The sequence below is a fragment of the Ahaetulla prasina genome, chromosome 1 (genome assembly GCF_028640845.1).
Source record: "Ahaetulla prasina isolate Xishuangbanna chromosome 1, ASM2864084v1, whole genome shotgun sequence".
In the NCBI taxonomy this organism is placed as follows: domain Eukaryota; kingdom Metazoa; phylum Chordata; class Lepidosauria; order Squamata; family Colubridae; genus Ahaetulla; species Ahaetulla prasina.
In genome coordinates, this window is record NC_080539.1 from 96,115,465 (window position 1) to 96,139,172 (window position 23,708).

At 44.4% G+C, this 23,708-nt stretch overlaps 1 protein-coding gene across 1 annotated transcript in view; it reads left to right on the forward strand.

Moving 5' to 3' along the window:
* SYNE1 (spectrin repeat containing nuclear envelope protein 1) overlaps positions 1-23,708 on the forward strand; it is a 363,177-nt gene that overhangs the window by 263,022 nt on the left and 76,447 nt on the right. Inside the window, exons 113-119 of the mRNA XM_058172424.1 lie at positions 10,436-10,606; positions 10,943-11,076; positions 12,723-12,927; positions 14,331-14,513; positions 17,831-17,977; positions 19,534-19,688; positions 22,424-22,571. Coding sequence (XP_058028407.1) covers positions 10,436-10,606; positions 10,943-11,076; positions 12,723-12,927; positions 14,331-14,513; positions 17,831-17,977; positions 19,534-19,688; positions 22,424-22,571 — 1,143 coding nt within the window. The remainder of the gene's footprint in view (positions 1-10,435; positions 10,607-10,942; positions 11,077-12,722; positions 12,928-14,330; positions 14,514-17,830; positions 17,978-19,533; positions 19,689-22,423; positions 22,572-23,708) is intronic.

Sequence of the window (23,708 nt, forward strand, 5' to 3'; positions counted from 1 at the left end):
GAAAAAGTACCTTCCTTAAACTGGGGGGTTTCAAGCCACTGATATCAGGAAAGGAACTACATATATTCTGAATGATAAAAGTAAAAATCACTTTCAATCAAGAGCTGTGCCTCCCTGTTCCTCTTCTCCCAACCCAATCCAGATGTTGAAGATGATTCAAAAGCTAGAAATGCAGAATTATTGATTGATTAATAAAACCCTTATGCTGTGCATCAAATACTTAATTATATATTAGATTCCTGAAATCTTTCTACTGTTTGTTTCCACTAATCATTGATTGATTGATTGATTATGTGCCATCACCATTTTCGACTCTAAAACCGCATGAGTTGAATCTCCTGGGTAGATTTTCTCCATGACTATACGTACCCTAATCCAGGGGTCACCAACCTTTCGGACCTCAGGGACCACTAAATTCATAATTTTAAATCCCACGGACCACTAATATGATCTGCCTAATGACCTGCTGGATGGGCGTGGCTAGGTGGTCATGTGACTGGGTGAGCATAGTCAACTCGATCACTCATGTCAAGGGGCGCCTCGCCGGCCTCTGCTTTCCCCTCCCAGCCATTCCTTGCCTCCCCACCAGGCTTCTTAGGGCCACAACAAGAAGCAGTTGCTGGAGCTAAGCAGCCACCATGAGAAAGAGTTGGCAAAACAGCTCAGTTCAAATTGGATCTGACCGAGAAGGAGGCTCAGCAGAAGCGCCTCACTGAGGACTATGAGCATAGGATTTCAAAGCAGAGGGAAAACCTGCAGGAATGCAAGGCCAGGTACTGGCAACTGGAGGCTCAGCAGGCTGAGATGGTCAATCAGTTCCAAGCCATGAGGCAGTCCCACTGGAACAAGGTCCTCCGGCTCTTCGCCACTAGTGGCATTTCCCTTAAGTCTTCGCCCAAAGCCCTGCACCAGGAGGCCAAAGCAGACCCCAAGTCAGAATTTCTGCCTTCCTCTGACCCTCACAAAAAGACCCCAAAGGCGGACACTCTCTGAAGCAACAGAGAGTCAACAAATGTTCATTGCACGTATCTGTCCCAGGGGCTGTAGTTTGAGGACCCCTGATTTAATGCAATATAAAAAATGCAAATAATTTTTCTGCGGACCAACAGCATTTTCTCGCGGACCACCAGTGGTCCATGGACCACCAGTTGGTGACCGCTGCCCTAATTTGTTATTTCAAGTTCCCAATGATGCACTAATCACAGTTAATATTAACTACATTTCTTAACATGACATAGATATTCAGATGGCATAGAAACTTTCAGCAGATCTAAAATAGAAGCGAAATTTCCCGTACAATTCAAAAAGGGAAGGAATAAACATATCAGAGCCTAGATCTGTTTTATCTTTTATATCTGAATTGCAATAGAAGAGAATCTGTGTAGCTCAGGGTTTTTTATATAGTTATCTGCCTTAGAAGTGTTGTGGTTGTAGTTTTCTTCTTGATTAAGGAGAAATTTCTAACAGGACAATTAACCAATGGAACAGTTTGCCCCAGAAATTATGGGTGCTCCATCACTGGATGTTTTTATTTATTTATTTATTTATTTATTATTTAAATTTCTATACCGCCCTTCTCCCGAAGGACTCAGGGCGGTTCACAGCCAAATAAAATACACAATAATGTTACAATATAAACACAATTAAAATACAATTAAAAAACTTATTCAATTGGGCCGAAATTAAAAATTAGAATAAATAATAAAAACCCAATTAAAACCCATAAATTTAAAAAACTAACCCAGTCCTGCGCAGATGAATAAATGCGTTTTAAGCTCGCGACGAAAGGTTCGGAGGTCCGGAAGTTGACGGAGTCCCGGGGGGAGTTAGTTCCAAAGGCGGGAGCCCCACAGAGAAGGCCCTTCCTGGGCGTCGCCAGACGACACTGACGCGCCGACGGCACCCTGAGGAGTCCCTCTCTGTGAGAGCGCACGGGTCGGTGGGAGGTATTCGGTAGCAGTAGGCGGTCCCGTAAATAGCCCGGCCCTATGCCATGGAGCGCTTTGAAGACGTTCACCAAAACCTTGAAGCGCACCCGGAAGGCCACAGATAGCCAGTGCAGTCTGCGCAGGATAGGTGTCACGCGGGAGCCACGAGGGGCTCCCTCTATCACCCGCGCAGCCGCGTTCTGGACTAACTGAAGCTTCCGGATGCCCCTCAAGGGGAGCCCCATGTAGAGAGCATTTCAGTAATCCAGACGAGACGTCACGAGGGCGTGAGTGACTATGCACAAGGCATCCCGGTCTAGAAAGGGGCGCAGCTGGCGCACCAGGTGAACCTGGTGGAAAGCTCTCCTGGAGACGGCCGTCAGGTGGTCTTCAAAAGACAGCCGTTCATCCAGGAGAACGCCCAAGTTGCGCACCCTCTCCATCGGGGCCAATGACTCGCTCCCAACAGTCAGCCGTGGACTCAGCTGACTGTACCGGGATGCCGGCATCCACAGCCACTCCGTCTTGGAGGGATTGAGCTTGAGCCTGTTTCTCCCCATCCAGACCCGTACGGCTTCCAAACACCGGGACAGCACTTCGATAGCTTCATTGGGGTGGCCCGGTGTGGAAAAGTACAGCTGGGTGTCATCAGCGTACAGCTGGTACCTCACACCGAAGCCACTGATGATCTCACCCAGCGGCTTCATATAGATGTTGAACAGAAGGGGCGAGAGAATCGACCCCTGCGGCACCCCACAAGTGAGGCACCGCGGAGTCGACCTCTGCCCCCCCGTCAACACCGTCTGCGACCGGTCGGAGAGATAGGAGGAGAACCACCGATAAACGGTGCCTCTCACTCCCAGTCCCTCCAACCGGCGCAGCAGGATACCATGGTCGATGGTATCAAAAGCCGCTGAGAGGTCTAATAGGACCAGGGCAGAGGAACAACCCCTATCCCTGGCCCTCCAGAGATCATCCACCAACGCGACCAAAGCCGTCTCAGTGCTGTAACCGGGCCGGAAGCCGGACTGGAACGGGTCTAGATAGACAGTTTCCTCCAGGTGGAGGGGAAACTGATATGCCACCATACTCTCTACAACCTTCGCCGCGAAGCGAAGGTTGGAGACCGGACGATAATTACCTAAAATAGCCGGGTCCAGGGAAGGCTTCTTGAGGAGGGGCCTCACCACCGCCTCTTTCAAGGCGGCGGGAAAGACTCCCTCCAACAAGGAAGCGCTCGTAATCGCCTGGAGCCAGCCTCGTGTCACCTCCTGAGTGGCCAGCACCAGCCAGGAGGGGCACGGGTCCAGTAAACACGTGGTGGCATTCAGTCTACCCAGCAACCTGTCCATGTCCTCGGGAGCCACAGGGTCAAACTCATCCCAGACAATATCACCAAGACCGCCCTCAGACGCCCCGTCCGAATCGCCACAATTTTGGTCCAGACCGTCCCGAAGCTGAACGATTTTATCGTATAGATAACCGTTAAACTCCTCAGCACGTCCCTGCAACGGGTCATCCCGCTCCCCCTGGTGAAGGAGGGAGCGGGTCACCCGAAACAGGGCAGCTGGGCGGTTATCTGCCGACGCAATGAGGGAGGAGGCGTAGCAACGCCTCGCTTCCCTCAGTGCCACTAGGTAGGTCCTAGTATAGGTAAATATTTTAAGAGGAGTCTATAAACAATCATTTATCTAAAATAGTATATGGGGACACGGTGGCTCAGGGGCTAGGATGTTGAGCTTGTCAATCGAAAGGTCGCCAGTTCAGCGGTTCAAATCCCTAGTGCTGCCGTGTAACGGGGTGAGCTCCCGTTGCTTGTCCCAGCTTCTGCCAACCTAGCAGTTTCGAAAGCACATAAAAATGCAAGTAGAAAAAAACAGGGACCACCTTTGGTGGGAAGGTAACAGCGTTCCATGTGTGTTCTGTTTCCCTTCCCCCAATACTCCCAGCAAAGAGTCCGTCAGAGGCCTTCCTTTTTTCCTTTTATTTACATAGATACATGTCCTGGCCACGTCTACCCACGGGCCTGCCAAGTTTCTGGAGATAACGAGGAAATTATAGATAAGGCCAGAATTACTCACGAATATATTCTTCCCTCCATTAAAACAGTTAGCTCGCGCCAATTCATTAGCTCGCGCCAACTCATTACTTTGTCCAAGACAAAAAACCAGGAAGTCCCGCCTCCTATTTATAGTCTCTGCAGATGTCACTGCATGACAATTATGACTTGGCTTTGTCCCAACTCTTCCGCTGCTGCGCACGCCGATCAAGCCTTCGTAATCTTGCGTCCCTCCAAAACTGTTCTTGGGGCGTTGCCAAATCAGAAGAAGGCCCGGGAGAATCAGGCCTTGCCGGCCCCTCCCTTTGAGTGGGTGCCAGGGAGGGAGAGGGCTCAAGAGAAGCAGGGCTTGCCAGGTCTTCTCCCTCATTTTCTGAATCATCCGAGTCCAGGAGTCTGGGTCCAGGAACCTGGGTCACAACACTATCCCTCACCGCAGGGCCCTTCCCCCGGGGCTGACGATCGGGATGCGGTCGGGCTGGGTTCTGCTCATGGAAGGCCTGCACCAGGTCAGGGGCATGAACGTCGGAGGCATCTACCCAGGAGAAATCAGTCCCGTATCCCTTCCACGCGATCAAATATTGGAAACGACCCTTTAGCCAGCGAGAGTCTCTTACGCTGTGGACTTCGTATTCCTCCGACCCTGCTGACGTACCAACTGTTGGACCGCATGCAATTCCGTCAGGAAGGTCTGCGTTTCGGGAACAGGAGAGTCCGGTGGTGCCAGAGGGAAGAGCCGCGGATGGTACCCCACATTGGCAAAGAACGGGGTCATCTGAGTAGAGGTGTGCTGAGAGTTGTTAAAAGCAAACTCCGCCAGAGACAGTTAGTCGGCCCAGTTGTCCTGTTGCTGGTTGATGAAGCAACGGAGATACTGTTCCAGTATACCGATGACCTTCTCTGTACCCCCGTCGGTCTCCGGATGGTGCGATGACGACAGACATACCTGCACCTCCAACGCGGCCATCAGGCTCTTCCAGAAGCGGGCTGTGAACTGAACTCCGCGGTCCGAAACCACCCTGTCCGTAGACCATGGAGGCGGAAGATGTGCTGCAGAAAGAGACGGGCTGCTTTTATGGCTGTGGGCAGTCCGCGGCATGGGATGAAGTGTGCCATCTTGGTGAGCATGTCCACCACCACCAGCACCGTGGTGAACCCAGAGGACGGCGGCAGGTCTGTCAGGAAATCCATAGAGATCGCCCCAGGGTCTGTCGGGTGTCGGCAAGGGCTGGAGGAGCCCGGGAGGCCCCGTGGCGGTCTTGGCTTGCCGCACGGTACGCAGGATGTCACGAGGCATGTATATCATGCCGCACTGGGCCACCAAAAGGTCCGTGTCACCAGGTGGAGGGTCTTGAAGAACCCAAAATGTCCTGCTGCAGGGTTGTCGTGGCACTGGGTCATGACGAGGGCTCGAGTGGTCCTGTGGGCACATATAATCGCCCAAACTTGAGTAAGTCCTCCTCCAAGGTCCAAGGAGACATGGGGCCCACCTCCGCTCTCCTTTGCTGCGACCAGGCGTCCTGGCGCTGCGCCTCGCACCTGGGCCCGCAAGTCCACTGGCTCCCATGCTGCGCCAAGGCTTCTGCCGGCAGCACTGTCCGTGGAGGAAGGGGGTCCTTGGCGCAGAGGTACTTGGCTTGCGGACAGGGCATCCGCCCGTTGTGACCGCTGGGAATGTAGGTCACGCGAAGTTGAACCGGCAAAACAACGACCACCGGATCTGCCGCTGGTTCAACTTCCGAGCTGTGGTGAGGTGCTCGAGATTCCGATGGTCCGCTCGACCTCCACCTGATGTCGGGCCCTCCAGATGGTGTCGCCAAGCCTCGAATGCAGCCTTGATAGCCAGCAACTCTTTTCCCAGATAGTGTAGTTGCGCTCGGAAGGGTTGAGTTTCCGGAGTAGTAAGCGCAGGGAAAAGTGTGGCACCATTCGCCGGAGCCTGTAGCAGCACCGCTCCCAGAGCCACATTGGACGCGTCCGTTTCCACCACAAAAGGCCGGAGCGGGTCGGGATGCCTCAGGACGGGTTCCGTGACGAAGGCTTTCTTGAGGGCTGTGAATGCTTCTTGCTGCGGGGACCCCACCGAATGCAACCTTCTTCCTGAGGAGCTGGGTAAGTGGAGCTGTCAGTGTGGCGAAGCCCGGATGAAGGTCCGTAGTAGTTGGCGGCCCAGTAGGCGCTGAACATCCTTCACCCGACGAGGGCTTCCCAGCTACACAAAGCTTCTACTTTACATGGGTCCATGGCTATGCCCTCGGGCGAGATGATATGCCCGAGGAATTCTATGGAAGTCCGGAAGAAGACGATTTCTCCAGCTTCGCATTGAGTTGTTGCTCCCGCAAGCGTTGCAGAACCAGACTGACGTGTCGAAGGTGGCTTTCCTGGACCGAGTAAATCAGGATGTCGCCGAGGTAGATAACCACGAACCGATCCAACATGTCTCGGAACACGCTGCTCATGAAGTGCTGAAAACGGCGGAGCATTGGTCAACCCAAATGGCATGACAGTGTATTCGTAGTGTCCGTATCGGTGCCGAATGCCGCCTTCCATTCGCCTCCTTCTCGTATCCGCACCAGGTTGTAGGCCCCGGAGATCGAGCTTGGTGAAGATCGTGGCCTCCGCAACCTTTCCAGTAGCTCCGGATGAGCGGCAGGGGTAGCGATTCCGCACCGTAATGGCGTTAGCCGGCGGTAATCACAGCATAGGCGCAAGTCCCTGTCTTCTTCTTCACAAAGAGGACCGGGCCGAGAGGGACTTTGAAGGCCGGATGAACCTCGGGCCAGGTTTTTGTCCAGGAAGTCCCTGAGGGCGCCAACTCGGGCTCCAACATGGAATACAGGCGTCCCACAGGCAGTGGTGCGTTGGGCAGAAGGTCCACGGGCAATCGAGGGGCCGGCGCGGGTAGTCGGTCCGCCTCCTTCTCGCTGAACACGCCGGGCGAAGTCCGCCAGCTCAGGAGGCAAGGTGATGGCAGCGGTGGGGACGTTCTGGCCGGCACAGGTGTGGCGGATGTGATCGACGCACTGCAGACTCGGGAAAGAGATGGCGTTCGCGACCAGGCCACCTGAGGATCGTGGGTCCGCCAGGCCAACCCAAGGACCAAGGGAAAATGAAGGTCCGCCGTGACATAAAACTGGATCGCCTCCTCATGGTCCCCAATAGCCAGGCGCAAAGGCTGGGTGGCGAATTTAATGGGGCGGACACCAGTTCTCGCCCATCAATTGTCTCTACCCGCATCGGAGGGTCCACCGGAACCACGGGACCGCAAACTGGGTCACAAAGGCCTGGTCCATAAAGTTTGTTGTGGCCCTGAGTCCACCAGCGCATGCGCCTGGAGCCCGTCCGACTGGTTCCCCAACCATATCCGTGTGTCCAGAATCAGATGCCGAGGGGCCCAGAGTCTACTTCCGCAACGCCCAGTGGGGCTTAGTACGTGCCCGACCTAGGGTTTCCCGAGGTCGGGCCTGCTCCGCTTCCCGATTGGTCACGCTGTGATTCGGGACCGGCGGCGTGCCCCACTTCGCTTTCTGGGGCAAGAAGCGCGGCGGCCGGGCTCCCCACAGTACAGGCACAATCCCCTTGGCGCCCGGTTCCGCTCCTGGGCTGTTAGGCGAGGTCTGGCCACTCCCAACTCCATGGGCTCTTCCGCAGCGGTTACAAAACGGGGCGACCCTGGGTGCTGGTGGTGCAGGAAGTGGGGTGCAGATGTCGACGGAGGGTCCCGGGTGCGACGGGACGGTCGCCGCTGCAGACGGGCATCGAGGCGGAGACAAAGGGCACCAAGTTGTCGAGGGTCCGCGCGCCCACGCGGGCCAGCTCGCCTTGCAATTCCTCTGAGAGTCCCTCCTGAACGCGCCCACCAGCGCTGCATCATTCCAGTCAGAGTCCTGGCACAAAGACGAAATTCGGCGATGTACTCCTGCAGGGGCGTTTCCCTTGACGGAGTTCCTTAAGGCGCCTGGTTGCCGCCAGCATTCGAACGGGTCCTCATACATGGTGCGAGGTGCTGCCAAAACGCTGTTGGTCCGCCAGCAGGGGCTGTCCTGGAGCAAGAGGGCGTGGCTCATCGAGCAGCCGAGCCGGAAAGAAGGTTAATCACGAAGGCCACCTTAGCCCGGTCGCCTGGGAAATCCTCTGGCCTCATAGCCATGTAGAGCTGGCACTGTCCCAAGAAGGTCGGGAACATCTCAGGCTGCCCAGAAAACTTATCCGCACGGTTATCGGGCACTGCGGCGAGGAGGAGGTGGGAGGATGGGGGCTGCAGGCACATTCCTGGCAGCAAGTTGGCCTGCCAAGTGAGCCACTTGCTGCTGGAGCTGTTGATTAGCCGCGTGTAGCTGCTCTAACTGCTGCTGTACCTGCTGCTGATCCATCTTTGGTGGAAGATGTTTTAATCAGGTCTTGGACAAAATGTTCTGTTTCCCTTCCCCCAATACTCCCAGCAAAGAGTCCGTCAGAGGCCTTCCTTTTTTCCTTTTATTTACATAGATACATGTCCTGGCCACGTCTACCCACGGGCCTGCCAAGTTTCTGGAGATAACGAGGAAATTATAGATAAGGCCAGAATTATTCACGAATATATTCTTCCTCCATTAAAACAGTTAGCTCGCCAATTCATTAGCTCGCGCCAACTCATTACTTTGTCCAAGACAAAAAACCAGGAAGTCCCGCCTCCTATTTATAGTCTCTGCAGATGTCACTGCATGACAATTATGACTTGGCTTTGTCCCAACTCTTCCACTGCTGCGCACGCCGATCAAGCCTTCGTAATCTTGCGTCCCTCCAAAACTGTTCTTGGGGCGTTGCCAAATCAGAAGAAGGCCCGGGAGAATCAGGCCTTGCCGGCCCCTCCCTTTGAGTGGGTGCCAGGGAGGGAGAGGGCTCAAGAGAAGCAGGGCTTGCCAGGTCTTCTCCCTCATTTTCTGAATCATCCGAGTCCAGGAGTCTGGGTCCAGGAACCTGGGTCACAACACTGTGTCTTTGGCGTTGAGTCATGCCGGCCACATGACCACGGAGACGTCTTCGGACAGCGCTGGCTTTTTGGCTTTGAAACGGAGATAAGCACCGCCCCCTAGAGTCGGCAACGACTAGCACGTATGTACGAGGGGAACCTTTACCTTTTTTAAAATAGTATAGGTTCTCTTGCTTGAGCAGGGAGCCAGACTAGAAGACCCCCAAGGTGCCTTCCAGCTTATTCTATTCCAAGTCTAGGGCATTGTAAAATTGATACCCCATCTGCTTATATATCCACTAACTATTCACATACACAGTGTTCACACAAAAGACATTGCAGAAATGTGGGTCTCCAAATAGCTGCTTCATAGTGCTTTTACAGCCCTCTCTAAGCGGTCTCCAGAGTAAGCTTATTGCCCCCAACAATCTGGGTCCTCATTTTATCCACCTCAGAAGGATGGAAGGCTGAGCCAACCTTGAGTAGTACCCTATTTCTAGTCCTGCCTAGTATGTCTAGTTATTCTGTCAGTATATCAGCCTTATTCCAGCCTCAATCTTCTCCATCTACCCTAATAGAATAGTCTGATTTTCCAGAGCCCTCATTCATGCGGAGTATGTCTTTAGGTAAAAGAGACTATTCATTACAGATGTATATTCCCTGCACAGATAAGGTGACAAGAGGAAGCGAAGAGTAACAAAATCCTGTACCATTTGTGTTCTTGGTTTTCAGCCTTCATTTAAGTGTTGTTAGTTTTAATGCTTTTATATTTATTATTTTATGAAATTGTAAGCCACGCAGAGTTGCTTTGGTTAGTGAATGGGATAGATGGATGGATGGATGGATGGATGGGCGGGCGGGCGGGCGGACGGACGGACAAACAAACAAACAAATAAATAAATAAATAAATAAATAAATATTGCTATCTTGCATGAAGTGCAAGTGAGGTTTTTTCTTCCTTCCTTCTCTGTTTTCAGTTCAACTATGCTTTCAATATTTCTACCTCATTCCCATTTGCTTCTTTTCCTTTAAAGCTGTTTTTTATGCAAATGTAAGAAATCTTATCTTCTATTCACAGTTCACCTCGCTCTCTCTCTCCCTCCCTCTCTTCCTCCCTCCCTCCCTCCCTCTTTCACTCTCACTCTCTCTCTCTCTCTCTTTCTCTCTCTCTCTCTCAACATTATCTTTCTTTCAAAGTAAAAATATTGATTTTTCTTCAGCAAAGTAAGCAGTAACAATTGTGTATAGCTTCTAAATAGGAATTAGGGAAGGGACAGAAAATAACTACCATAATTGCTGCATTCTTAGCTAAATAACCACCATTTGTTAAAAAAACAATTCTACTGTAGACAAAATATGTCGTAGTAAAATATGACAATTCGTTTTTTCAATTCAAACATATTTCAGTAAATACTGATATAAGAATCTGATATTCAATATTTTGATATTTTTTGATATTTTTAATTTTTATTGTATCCCTTGTTTCATTGTGGCCAGGTTGGTCAGCTGAAAACATTGCTACAATCTGTCCTTCATCAGTGGAGAGTTTACAAAACATCTTATGAAGAACTTAATAGCTACATAATGGAAGCAAGGTATTCTCTCTCTCGCTTTCATCTTCTTACTGGCTCTTTGGAAGCAGTGAAAGTCCAAGTAGATAATCTTCAGGTAAGCCATAAGAACAAACACATTTATTATATTAACCAAGATCATGGAATTTTGCCAGAATGTTAAGAAAATAAAAATTACCACTCTAATGTAGTTACAAAATAAATTTAAAATTAGTCCAAGACTAATACCAATCTTTAGTCAATGATGCTTCAGAATTTCATTACTTCTTTGCTCCCGTCATTTTAGCACCTGCTATAATAATTACCCACCAATTGTAATTTTGAAAATGAGATTTTTTTTGAAAATGAGATTTATTTTTAAAAAAAGCTATCTTTTACCATTTAAAAAAACTGCACATTTCTGTTTGCCTGAATCTTATTTTTCTTTGTTTAGAACTTGCAAGATGAATTGCAAAAGCAAGACCATCGCTTACAAAAATTTGGGTCAGTGACCAATGCACTATTAAAAGAATGCCATCCACCAGTTACAGAGGCACTTAATAATACTTTGAAAGAAATGAACTTAAGGTATGAAAATATTGCTGTTGTTCTAAGTAAAATCTACAATTTGTACCTACTAGCAGATTGGAAATCTAATGTAATGTAGATTCCCCTTTGGCAAATATTTTCCAAATGTTTAGTAATTAATTGCGAAAGTAGATAAAAAAATTCTAGAAGCTGGACTAAGATTAGAAACCTATTATGGAGTTTTTGTTGAAGAAAGAAGAGAATGAATAGTTGCTTCATGGATTTGAGGATTAAAAGTGTTCAAGTAAAAGGGGAAAGTTAAGATGGCAATTACCACATTTTTCGGAGTATAAGACGCACCAGAGTATAAGAAGCACCTTAGTTTTTTGGGAGGTTTCCTTGGTTGTGAGCTCTGTGCCTTGCCTTTTTTTTTTTTTTTTTTGCTTTTTTTTTCTGCCTCTGAATTCCATTTCAGAAAAAACTTTTTTCTACCTCTGAAAGCCTCTGAAACAGCTTCAGAAAAAAAGCCTCTGAAGCTCCGTTTGGGGCTTTTTTTCTGAAGCTCTGTTTCTGATGTTTTTTCAGCCTCTGAAACCTCTGTTTGAGAAGCTGGGTGGGGCTACATTCGGAGTATAAGACACACCCAGATTTTCACCCTCTTTTTTGGGGGAAAAAAAGGTGCGTCTTATACTCCAAAAAATACGGTACTAGATGAAAAGAAGGGCAGAAGTCATAATTCTATGTTTTCTTTTTTTCTTTTTCTTGTTCTTATTTTCTATCTATTTTCTTTAATTTTTAAAACCTTTATTGTGTTGAAAATTTCTAAAGAAATAAAGAGGAAATAGTAAATTTTGGAAATATGTTTTGATTTACATATAAAATTCCATTTTTTGAGCTGAAATCATTTTTTGTGAATATATATGTGTGTGTATATTCTTTTACATATTTTACTCTGTGTGTGTGTGTGTGTGTGTGTGTGTGTGTCTGTAAATGCATATACATATCCTTGAAGAAGTAAAATCTTGAATTGTGTAAATTTACTGTAGTCTAACTCATTATATAAAACAATTTGCTATTTTCAAATATATTTTTAATGTTTCTTTAAAATCTCTATCCCTAAATGCTTTTTTTATTTGTTTCTTTTTTTAATTTGGAATCCCTCTCTCCCTACCATGCAGCCAAATCTAGCTGCATTTTTGTTTCAGATAACATTGTAATAATAGCAAAGATTTCATATGTTCTTGGTATAGTTTTGCTCTTCCAGAAACAGTATAATAATAAAAATACTTAATTTTGGAAGAACAGATAGCAAATCTAGCCAACCTTTACCGATCCTATAAAACACCAATCAAATTAAGCTTCATTGTTATTAACCGAAGACTATCAGGAAGAGTAATTCAGTTTCAATATTTTCTACTTTGTCTTCCAATTTCTTTAATTCTTTCTTCCAGATTCACTTAACTGAAGACTACTTATGGTATCTTGACTGTAAATGTTTAGCACTTTTATCCTTATATTTTTTAAATTAAATAATACTAAAATCCTATATTTCTACAAATAGTGAACCACCTTTATACATGGCATCTGTTATAAGTCTACTTTATGTCATGTATTCAAAAGATTTTTCTCATCCATCATCCATTATTTGAACTATGTTGTTATATTATGTAACTTTTGCACTATTATCTGTTTCTTTCATTTTACAGATGGAACAATCTTCTAGAAGAAATTGCAGAGCATTTACATTCCAGTAAAGGTCTGCTTCATCTCTGGCAGAAATATAAAAACTATTACTTGCAATGTTCTTCTACTGTCCGGCAGTATGAGGACCGAACAAATGAACTTTTGAAGGCTGAACTAAATAAGGACACTGTTGATGATGAAGTCACTGCTTGGATTCATGACTGCAATGTATGTTTAATAAGCTTGTAGTGTAAACTGTTGTTCTGGTGAATACAGTCCTGAATTGAGACTCCAACAAGTAAATAAGTATATTAAACTAGCATAGATTATTACAAATTAGGAAGCTGCTGATAGTGAAAAGAAAATATCTAGCTTTCGCTCTATTATTTGTCTCACAAAGCCTACTACCTCATTGTATCTTGCAAAGCAAGTTTATCTGCTTTTCCAGGAAAAGCATTAGGATCCTAATTGATTAGGAACATATTATTAAATTTTTATCCAGGCCATAAGAAATAAAGTGGTATTTCGGATCAACCAACAGATGCATGTGAGTTGAGCAGAGAATACAATAAACCCAGTTAATTGGGGGAATGGTAACCATGCTATTCCATCTCCAGAATCTTGGAAACTACCTGATAGTATCCAGCGACAAGCTGAACAGTTCTTCAGGAACCTTATTTATAAGTGTAATCTTCTAGTCCTTCTCTTCTGTTTTGTTTGAGAGAGGGAGAGAGGGAGAGAAAGAGAGAGAGAGAGAGATTAAAGCAATATATCTTGAAGGGTGAAGTAATCTCTCCTCATGTGATTATTAAAACACTAGTTTTGTTAGATAGATTAAGTAGAAATAGAAAGAGACTCTCCTAAAATAACTCAGGGAACTCCACAGTAATGTAGATATGTGCATCTGAGTCTTTCCATTATATCTTACAGTGGTAAAATTCAATTTTTTTTACTACCGGTTCTGTGGGCCTGGCTTGGTGGGCGTGGCAGGGGAAGGATACTGCAAAATCCCCATTCCCTCCCCAATCCTGGGGAAAGGATTGCAAAATCTCCATTCCCACCCCATTCTGGGGCCAGCCAGAAGTGGTATTTGCTGGTTCTCTGAACTGCTCAAAATTTCCACTACTGGTTCTCCAGAACCTGCTGAATTTCACCCCTGATCTTACATATATATTTTCAAATATTGCACAGTCACAATTGTTTGGGTCACATCACAAAGTGAATTAAATCCTATCAGGTTTTTGTAAGGACTGGACATAGTTGTGCCAGGATGACATACTGTCATTGTGCCAAGTGCTCATGTTCAAGCACATGCATAAAGATTGATAAGAGCCTTGGTGGCGCAGTGGTTAGAATGCAGTACTGCAGAGCTAACTCACCGCTCACTCCAGGAGTTCAATTCTAAGCGTCTCAAAGTTGACTTAGCCTTCCATCTTTCTGTGGTTGGGAGGACCCAGATTGTTGGGGGCAATATGCTGACTCTGTAAACCACTTAGAGAGGCTTGTAAAGCACTCTGAAGCAGTATATGTCTAAATGCTATTGCTATTGCTTCATTCAGGCCCCATATATTTACTAAAATGAATTTTAACATTACAGTTGTCATCTTCAACTTTTGCTGTGATTTCCACAGGATCTACTTAAAGGCATGAAGACAATGCAAGATTCTCTATCTGTTCTGCACGAACTAGGGGAACAGCTGAAGCAGCAAGTGGATTCTTCTGCAGCAGCAGCTATCCAATCTGGCCAGCTCTTACTAAATCAGAATTTAACTTCTTTAGAACAGGGACTCAACAGACAGCAGTCAATATTACAGGTAGGGAAATGTTCCTTGACATGTCAGAGAAAGTAGTCTCTTATTGTACTTTCAACTAATCACATGGCTGTTGTGGCCCATTGGCAGCCAGCAGAGCTGGCAGTAGAGTTGGACAGTGAGGAGGTTGGGGAGGAACTTGGGCCAGTCCTGGGGGCTGGGGAAAGCTCGGATGAGGTCTCTGCATTAGGGGCAGAGAGGAAGTTAGACAGCAGCGAGGCAGAGGAACAGCTGGACACCGTTCCCAGTGTGCTCATGCACAGAGCTTCCAGAAGACAGGAACAACTCAGAAAGTAGGATCAACTTGGGAGTAAAGCCACACCTAGGAGGTGATTGGCCACTCCCATAGGAAATAAAAGAGGAGCAAACAGGGAGTGGGCTTTTGCAGGAAACAATTTGTTCATTCTGTGACTCTGAGAGACTCTGTGCCAAGTTTTGCCTTCTACTGCGGTTGGAAACAAGTTACCTGGCAGCTTGCCAAACAAGATAAGATGTGTTGAGAAATATTCCTTTGAAAAACTGTTTGGATAAACCTTGCTGACTGTGAATGAACGTCATTCACAGTGGTGTAAATAAAATTGCCGGGACCAATTCCTGCTTCCTGCTTGTTAAGAGAGCCTAGGTCAGAACAGTGGCTATAATTTATAATTTATTGTGATTAGGACATAGTAATGTAAGCAATCAGTTTTGGAGAAAAGAACAGTTCTCCTCAAAGGATTTTTTTTTATTCAAGCACAATATTTGAGAACTGCTATACAGACTGATTTTTTTTGTTCATGTCTGAGTCTTCACAACCCCCTGGACCATAGCATGTTAAGGTTTTCCACTGTGTCCCTGAATCTACCCAAACTCATGTCCATTGTGCCGATGACACTATTTAATCATCTCAACCTCTGTGGTCCCCTTCTCCTTTTGCCATCAGTCTTTCTCAACATCAGGGTCTTTTCCAATGAACCCTCTCTTCCCACTAGGTGGCCAGAGTAGTTGAACTTCAGCATCAGTATCTTTTTTTTTTTGTATTTTCTTCTAATACAGGGGTGTCCAAACTACGGCCCGCGGGCCAACTGCGGCCCGCGGGTCAGTTTTTATTGGCCCGCAGCAAATTCTGAAAGTATAATTTAATATGGCCCTTTTCGCGCTGCGAGGCTCGCGGCTCCTCCCCATGGGCGGGGAATAATGAAGGGAGGGGGCGGAGGAGGTGGTGAGCAGGAAAGAGGCTGCTGGCCGTGCCTGACCCCAGCAGTTCTACCCTCGCCTTCCTCGGGGCGCCTGGCGAGGCTCCTCGCGCCTCCCCATGTCAGACACGCGTGGCGGCAGTGACAGCCATCGAGAAACAGGTGAGGCGGCGGCAAGCGGGAAAGTGGCTGCTGGCCGTGCCCGACCCCAGCAGTTCTAGCCTCGCCTTCCTCGGGCCGCCTGGTGAGGCTCCTCGCGCCTCCACCCCTTGGGCATGGAATAACGAAGGGAGGGGGCGGAGGAGGGGGCGGCAAGCGGGAAAGTGGCTGCTGGCCATGCCCGACCCCAGCAGTTCTAGCCTCGCCTTCCTCGGGCCGCCTGGTGAGGCTCCTCGCGCCTCCACCCCTTGGGCATGGAATAACGAAGGGAGGGGGCGGAGGAGGAGGCGGCAAGCGGGAAAGTGGCTGCTGGCCGTGCCCGACCCCAGCAGTTCTATCCTCGCCTTCCTCGGGCCGCCTGGTGAGGCTCCTCACGCCTCCACCCCTTGGGCAGGGAATAACGAAGGGAGTTTCAAGTTCATACCAAATACAAAACAAAGTTAAGATTGGTGTCCAAACTTGGTCTTTAAGACTTGTGGACTTCAATTCCCAGAGTTCCTCAGCCAGCTTTGCTGGCTGAGGGACTCTGGGAGTTGAAGTCCACAAGTCTTAAGGGACCAAGTTTGGACACCCCTGGCCAAGATGAATGAATATGAAACATTTTCCACCCTTAAATGAAGATAATATCCACATATTGTTGCTTTTTAGTAGACTGACTGAAAAAAAAGTGATTTCTGACAGGTTCTCACACTTTTGACTGGTCCTCACACCTACAACTATCTTTACATTTTGCACCCTATCTTGTAACCGTGGTGAAGAGAAGCAGTTGTGAAATGAGTGATATGGTTGTTAAAAATGCTGCAATGGGCATAAATGTGAGGATGGTCATAAGTGTGAGGACTGGTCAAAAATTACTTTTTTTAGCCCTCTGAGTAGTTTCTATGCCCATAGCCACATCCACTCAGTCACATGAGCAGTTAGCCACGCCCACCAGTCACATGACCACCAAGCCACACCCCAAAATAAGCCACGCCCAAAGAACTGGTACAAAAAAATTTCACACCCCCCCCCCCATGGCCCGGGCCTTTGCTTAATTTTCTGTATTTGGCCCTCACTCAAAAAACTTTGGACACCCCTGTTCTAATACAAACATTTCATCGTTCATTAAATAGTGTGTTGTCTGAGTACATATTTTGTGTCATAACAATTTTTATATTACTACTAATACTTAACATGCCTACCATTGTAACATTTCTCTTCTTAACTTATTTGCGTTTATAATACATTACTTTTATACTTATTCTCTAACCACTGATAAAATAACTCTCATATATTATAATAATCAGATTCTTCCTTTCCTTTAATTGCAAGTGTTAATCTATTCATTTCTGCACATTTTCTTAATCACATTTTCATCCGTAGGGATCACTTCACTTTTCAAATTTTGTGCAGATACAATTCTAGTTGCAGTTATTATATGAATAATCAAGTATACATTTTCTTTTCTATAAGCTTCTGGTAGAATCCCCAACAGGAATAGTTCAGGTTCAAAATCGATATGTTGCTGCATCATCTTCTCCAACCACATACAAATTTTTGCCCAATATTTTTTTGCAGATACACATGTCTACCACACCAGTATCTTATGCCTTTCCAATCAGGTTTGTTTTCCTTTAAGACTAAAGAATAGTCAAGGTTCAGTTCCTTTATACGGACTGATAATACAACATTTCTTTATGTTCCTAGATGAACACAAAATCATTAGGTTTAAATCTTAGCATTTCATCTTTTTTTCCTAAAGCAAACAACCTATAAATGAATGTCCACATTCATTTGGCAACAGACCTTTTAGGGCACAACTTGAATTATGACCTTAATCAACATAAGGTACAACTTTACTTTTAGTTGTTCCAGCTTCATATCATTCAAACACCACCTTTTTTAATTTAGAAATTTAATGTTCCTTTTTTATATTGGATTCATGCCATTCTAACATGAAAAAAAAATACCTGTATTAATGACCGTCCCCATTTTTAAAAATTTAAGGAAGGAGTTCAGGACTACCAGACCTTTAATCTCAGTCTGGCAGGACTGGAGCAGTGGACAAAGCAAGCGGAAGAGATGCTGAAAATGCAAGATCCAAGCCACTCATCGGACTCATCTATCATTCGGAACAGAATGGAAGAGCTTAAAGTGAGTTTTTGAAAATGCTTTTTTTTTTACTTTCAAAATGTATTTTATTTATTGTTATTGGGTACTTACTTATTTATAAATTTATGTTTTTTTTAAAAAAAAACCTAAACGGAAAACAAAAACTATGTATTTGAGAATAATAAAGTGGATTAAAAGAATGAGCGAGATTAAATATCAGGTAAAATAGGTTCATATCAAAGAAGATAGAACAAAGTGTTGTTATGTATGTATATAAGCAGCCACTAGCTTTGTGTTTAACTTATATGTAAGTATTCTCATAGAATAACAAGATCTGTTGCAATAACCAGTCCTAACTGCTGACTTTCTCAACAGCAATATGGAGTGCCACTTTTTTTCCCAGCTATTCCCAACAATCATAACATCAAAGCCTTATTAGCATAGCTAAGAGCTCAAAACTTTTTTTAGGGTGTATTCCAAGGTGTCATGCTCCCGTCAGAGTCTGAATCTGCAGCGGAAGATGACCTGGAACAAGAACTGACAGCGAGTGAGAGGACAGTTCCGTTGGCCTTGGAGGAAACTGGGGAGGGGCAGAGTCAGTCCAGGCAAGGCTGTTGGGAATTAGTAAGGTCTACAGGCAGGGAAGAACAGAGGCAGGATGAACAGGAGAGATAAAGCTCAGACAAGGTGCAAGAACCACCCACTCCTGATGCAAGGGCTCGGAGAATGCAGAGAAGGCATGATCAGCGCAGAGTGCCCCATCCAGCTTCACCAGGCACACTGGGGAATGACAAGGAGATGCCAAGGGAAGGGGCATCTGCCGGGAACAAACACTGAGTTCCTGAAGTATTGTGTGCCAACGTTTGAACTTGCCAAATGTCTTTGCATTCCTTGTTGGCGTTCTGGACTAATTATCTGGATCTTTTGCTCTCTTAATTCCTTGCTTTGCTCTTGTTTTGCCAAATACATTTGGGATTTCTTGCCGTGCAGCCTTGGTGCAGACAGTGCCGGGCTGGACTAATTGCAGCCAGAGGCTGCTTGAGGTTTGTGTGGGGGTTTGTTATCACTCTGCTCTGGGACTTGCCCGAAACATGGGAGCATTTGGGGAGATTTGGAGCAATAAAGGGGCGGTTTGGACTGCCAGCTGTTTGTGTTATCTCTGTGCCATGCCCTGGGTCATCACACAAGGAATAGTTTCATATTTGTTGCACTGAGCTCCTTGGAGAGAGAGAAGATGTATTATTAATTCAAAAAATACATTAACATTCTCCCTGTGCGTGTAAGTCATATCGGGCACTTTAATCAATTTTCTAAAAAAGGAAAAGTTATTGTTATTTTCTTCCTTCTAAATAGAACTTTGCTTGTGAGCTGTCCAAGGTAATAGTTACAATATGGATAACTCTATAAGCTGAAAATAAAATATGTTTTATTATTGTAACATAAAGCATTTAAAATTGTAGTCCAGTACAGTTTTACAGTATAAAATACTGTATACAGTCTAAAATACAGTATAAAATAAATATTTTGCAGTAATGTACCCAGATTACAAATATGGCAATTAAAACTATTAAGAAACCTTTTTTCCTGTCACTATATAGTGCCAGATGCTAAAATTCAGCAGCATGGCACCAGATTTGGATCGTCTAAATGAGCTGGGATATAGGTTGCCCTTGAATGATAAAGAAATTAAAAGGATGCAAAGTCTGAATAGATGCTGGTCAGTGATTTATTCACAAACTACTGAAAGATTCAGGTAAGTCAGGTATTTACAAAACAGTGTGATTTACACAGACTGGAGTTTTAATAAAGCAGAGTTGTCAGGCCAATGGTTCTGATCCTAATGTTCAGACTAATTCTAGAATTTATTTATTTATTTTGTCACACAGTATATAAGAATAAGCATGAAATAACTATACAATATATGAGCATATATATAAGCATGAGTATGTAATAACTATATTAATTGGATATAACGAAAGGAAACAATAGGACAGGAACGGTAGGCATGCTTGTGCTCTTATGCACGCCCCTTACAGACCTCTTAGGAATGGGGTGAGGTCAATAGTAGACAGGTTTTGGTTGAAGCTTTGGGGATTTTGGGAAGAGACCACAGAGTCAGGTAGTATGTTCCAAGTATTAACAACTCTGTTACTGAAGTCATATTTTCTGCAATCAAGATTGGAGCGGTTAACATTAAGCTTAAATCTATTGTGTGCTCGTGTATTGTTGCAATTGAAGCTGAAGTAGTCTTCGACAGCAAGGACATTGTAATAAATGATTCTGTGAGTTAAACTCAGGTCATGTCGAAGGCGGCATAGTTCTAAATTTTCTAAACCCAGGATTTCAAGTCTGGTGGCATAAGGTATTTTGTTGTATTCAGAGGAGTGGAGAACTATTCTTGTAAAATATTTCTGGACACGTTCAATTGTATTGATGTCAGAAATGTGGTATGAGTTCCAGACAGGCGAGCTGTATTCAAGAATTGGTCTAGCAAATGTTTTATATGCTCTGGTTAGTAGTGTAGTGTTTTTGGAGAAGAAGCTAAGCGAGATTAGGTTTACAACTCTTAAAGCCTTTTTTGCGATGTAGTTGCAGTGGGCTTTGGCACTAAGATCATTTGATATGAAAACTCCAAGGTCTTTAACAGGGTGGGGGTCATGTGTAAGATAATGTCCATCAAGCTTGGATAAAGTTCGGAAAGATGTAAAAATTTACTTCATTCTGTTATATGGTTTCAAGCAAGACTCTTTCTACTATGGGTTAAAAAAGGTCCAGAAGCAAAACTAAAAATAGATTAAGTCTCTTGCCAGAAGTTTATTAAAATCTAAATGTATCTACTTCACTGGCTGAAAGATTATTTGTGTATATCTTACAAAAGCCAATTGGCCTTCCCAAGGCAATTAGATGACACAAGTAAAGCAAATTAGATATAAAATGTCAGAAAACTCAAACAAAAGAGTGATGGCCCTCAAGAAATTTCATTCAGGAAACAGCTGCTAGGGTCTTATTTGCAAAACCATCTCTTTAATCAAGAAGCCAAAAGTTTCATGATTCTTCAGATTCTGGTCTCATTAAAATTGCTTGCTGCCTGTTTTTCTGGCCTTAATTGATACTCTGTGACCTATGGATCACTAATAATGAAAAATAATTGCTGCAATAGGAAAATTACATGCAACAGAATAAGGCAGGGATCTCCAACCTTGGCAACTTTCAGACTTGTGGACTTTAACTCCCAGAATTCCCAGAACTCTGGGAGTTGAAGTCCACAAGTCTGAAGGTTCCCAAGGTTGGAGACCCTTGGAATAAGGTGTTCAGGGTGTGAACCAGTGGTGGGATCTTTCCGGTTTAATAACCGGTTCAGAGATCACAGCGTGCGTGCACAATTTTCTCAAAGCCGTCCCTTCTGTGTTACTGCTGGTGAGTGTAACAGCTGAGTCGTGACAATCCCCTCTGCCGGGCGACTCAGCTGTGACAATATAGGGGAATACAGAGCAGGAATGGGTGGGGGGCCCCAATTGCTTGTCAGAGCGAAACAGTTTGCTCCCGGCTGATTGTCGGAGCTACCGATTAGCCTGAACGGGTCCAAACCGGTAGAATCCCACCCCTGGTGTGAACATTATAGAGAGAAACAACATTATCATGAATACTTTTCACTTCAGATATGCTAACTAGCTGCAGGAAATTCCATCCCTTGCGCTGTCAAATATTTTATAAGTTCATTTGATATGTATATGTGAGGAATGAAGAATTAGTGCCTTTGGTCCAGGTTTTGCTTACAATGCCTTTGGATCTACCTTCTCTTATGTGAAAAGAATTCCAGTGAAAAATAAACTAACCTTTTTGATCCGCTTCTTCTAATTACGTCACCATGTTTCTGCTGTGCCTTTAAACAAACAAACAAACAAAAAAGTGGGAACCGTGTCACAAATAAATTGTCTAGTCTGAACACTTGTATGGTTTCTTTTAAAAGATTTTACTGGAAAAATCACAGTTAGGTGCTGAGCTCAAGATAAACAAACTGCATTGTGGCTTAACATAATGCATGAACCCAAACAAAGGGAGAGAGGAAGAAAAAGATGATAAAAAGTAAGGTTTATAGAAATAACAGATTAAAATGTGTGTTTGATTATTACTGTCTTTTTAATTTCCCTGCAGAGAAGACTCTTAATAATCTATTATTAAAACAGAGTGTGCTTAGAAAAATAAAAGTACTTCTGAACTTTTTTTCTTTAGGAATTAAAATAAAGTTTTAAGTGAGACAAACAGGTTCACTAACTTCAAATTTTAAGAAACGGCCATCCTCAGATGTTTGTGCTTATATTCAGTTCGTTTCCTTTATTCCCTTTTTCATCAACATATTTTTAAAAATCCAAGAAGAAGTCAGTAATGTTGTTTGGGTAATTCAGTAATGTTTTAATTTTTTAAAAAATAAACATAAGTTTGTTTTTTAGACTGAGATGTACATTGAGTCCTTCTTTATCCTTGCAGTAAGCTACAGTCCTTCATGCTGCAGCAACAAACCTTCCTAGAAAAATGTGAGACTTGGATGGAGTTCTTGGTTCAAACTGAGCAGAAACTGGCTGCAGAAATTTCAGGAAACTACCAGCTTCTTTTAGAACAGCAGAGGGCGCACGAGGCAAGTTATAATGACAGAATTCTTGAACTACTGTATCAACTTCTATTTATTGTCAGTGAACTGGAACTGTACTAGTAAGGATTGATTTCTTCAAACAGATTTTGATCTCTGTTCATGATCATAGAGCATGACAGCTGGATTATATAGGAGATGGACAGACACTGACATCAGATAATATAAAAATGAAAGAAACAAAATGTTAAAAAGTAATAATAATAATAATAATAATAATGATAATGATAATGATAATGATAATGATAATAATAATAATATTTTAATTTGTATACCGCCCTTCTCCCGAAGGACTCAGGGCGGTGAACAGGCAGATAAAATATAGATACACACAATAATTAAAAACATCCCTTAAAAAACTAATTTAAATGCCCAAAATGTTAAAAAACGTACTCCCCTGTAAAATCACAAAATTTTAAAAACCCATCCAATAAAAATAAAAATCAGGCTAGTCCAAAATACAAAATAAATAAGTTTTAAGTTCGCGGCGAAAGGTCCTAAGGTCAGGTAATTGTCGAAGTCCGAGGGGAAGTTCGTTCCACAGGGTCGGAAAAAGTTATGATATTTATGTAGTTATATACCAAGCACATCTAAATTATATTAAAGTAACCAAAATATCTTTACGATCCCCCAAGGCATGTCACAACTTTTGAGCACCCCTAAAGTTTGGATAGTGAAAGTTGAAAAAATTGACACTTCCTAAATTTTTATCTGTGGCTGTAGAGAAGACTGTTTTTGAGATCCGTTAATTGTGAGAGCAAATGCAACCAATAATAGTAGGCTAGATATGCAAGAAATAACCCTGTAAAAATCTTGTTGAAAACTAAAAATAATAATAATTAAGCCTCCCCCACCGGCAAATAGGGGGAAATAAATTACTGCTTCAACCTGATATGAATGTAAACTAGAAGAAAGAGCTTGATGGAGAGTTTCAGTCTACAAAAGAGTTATATTTGGCCCACAGTCACCAATTTATATATCAGGACTAAGAGACATATTTTCTTCCACCAACTTAATTTTATTATAGAAGATTTAAGACTTTTCAGTGTAATCAAGCAACATTTAGCTAAACAGATGAACTGCAAAACGTATGATAGCACAATCTAAAACTAAGTTGGGAGATTC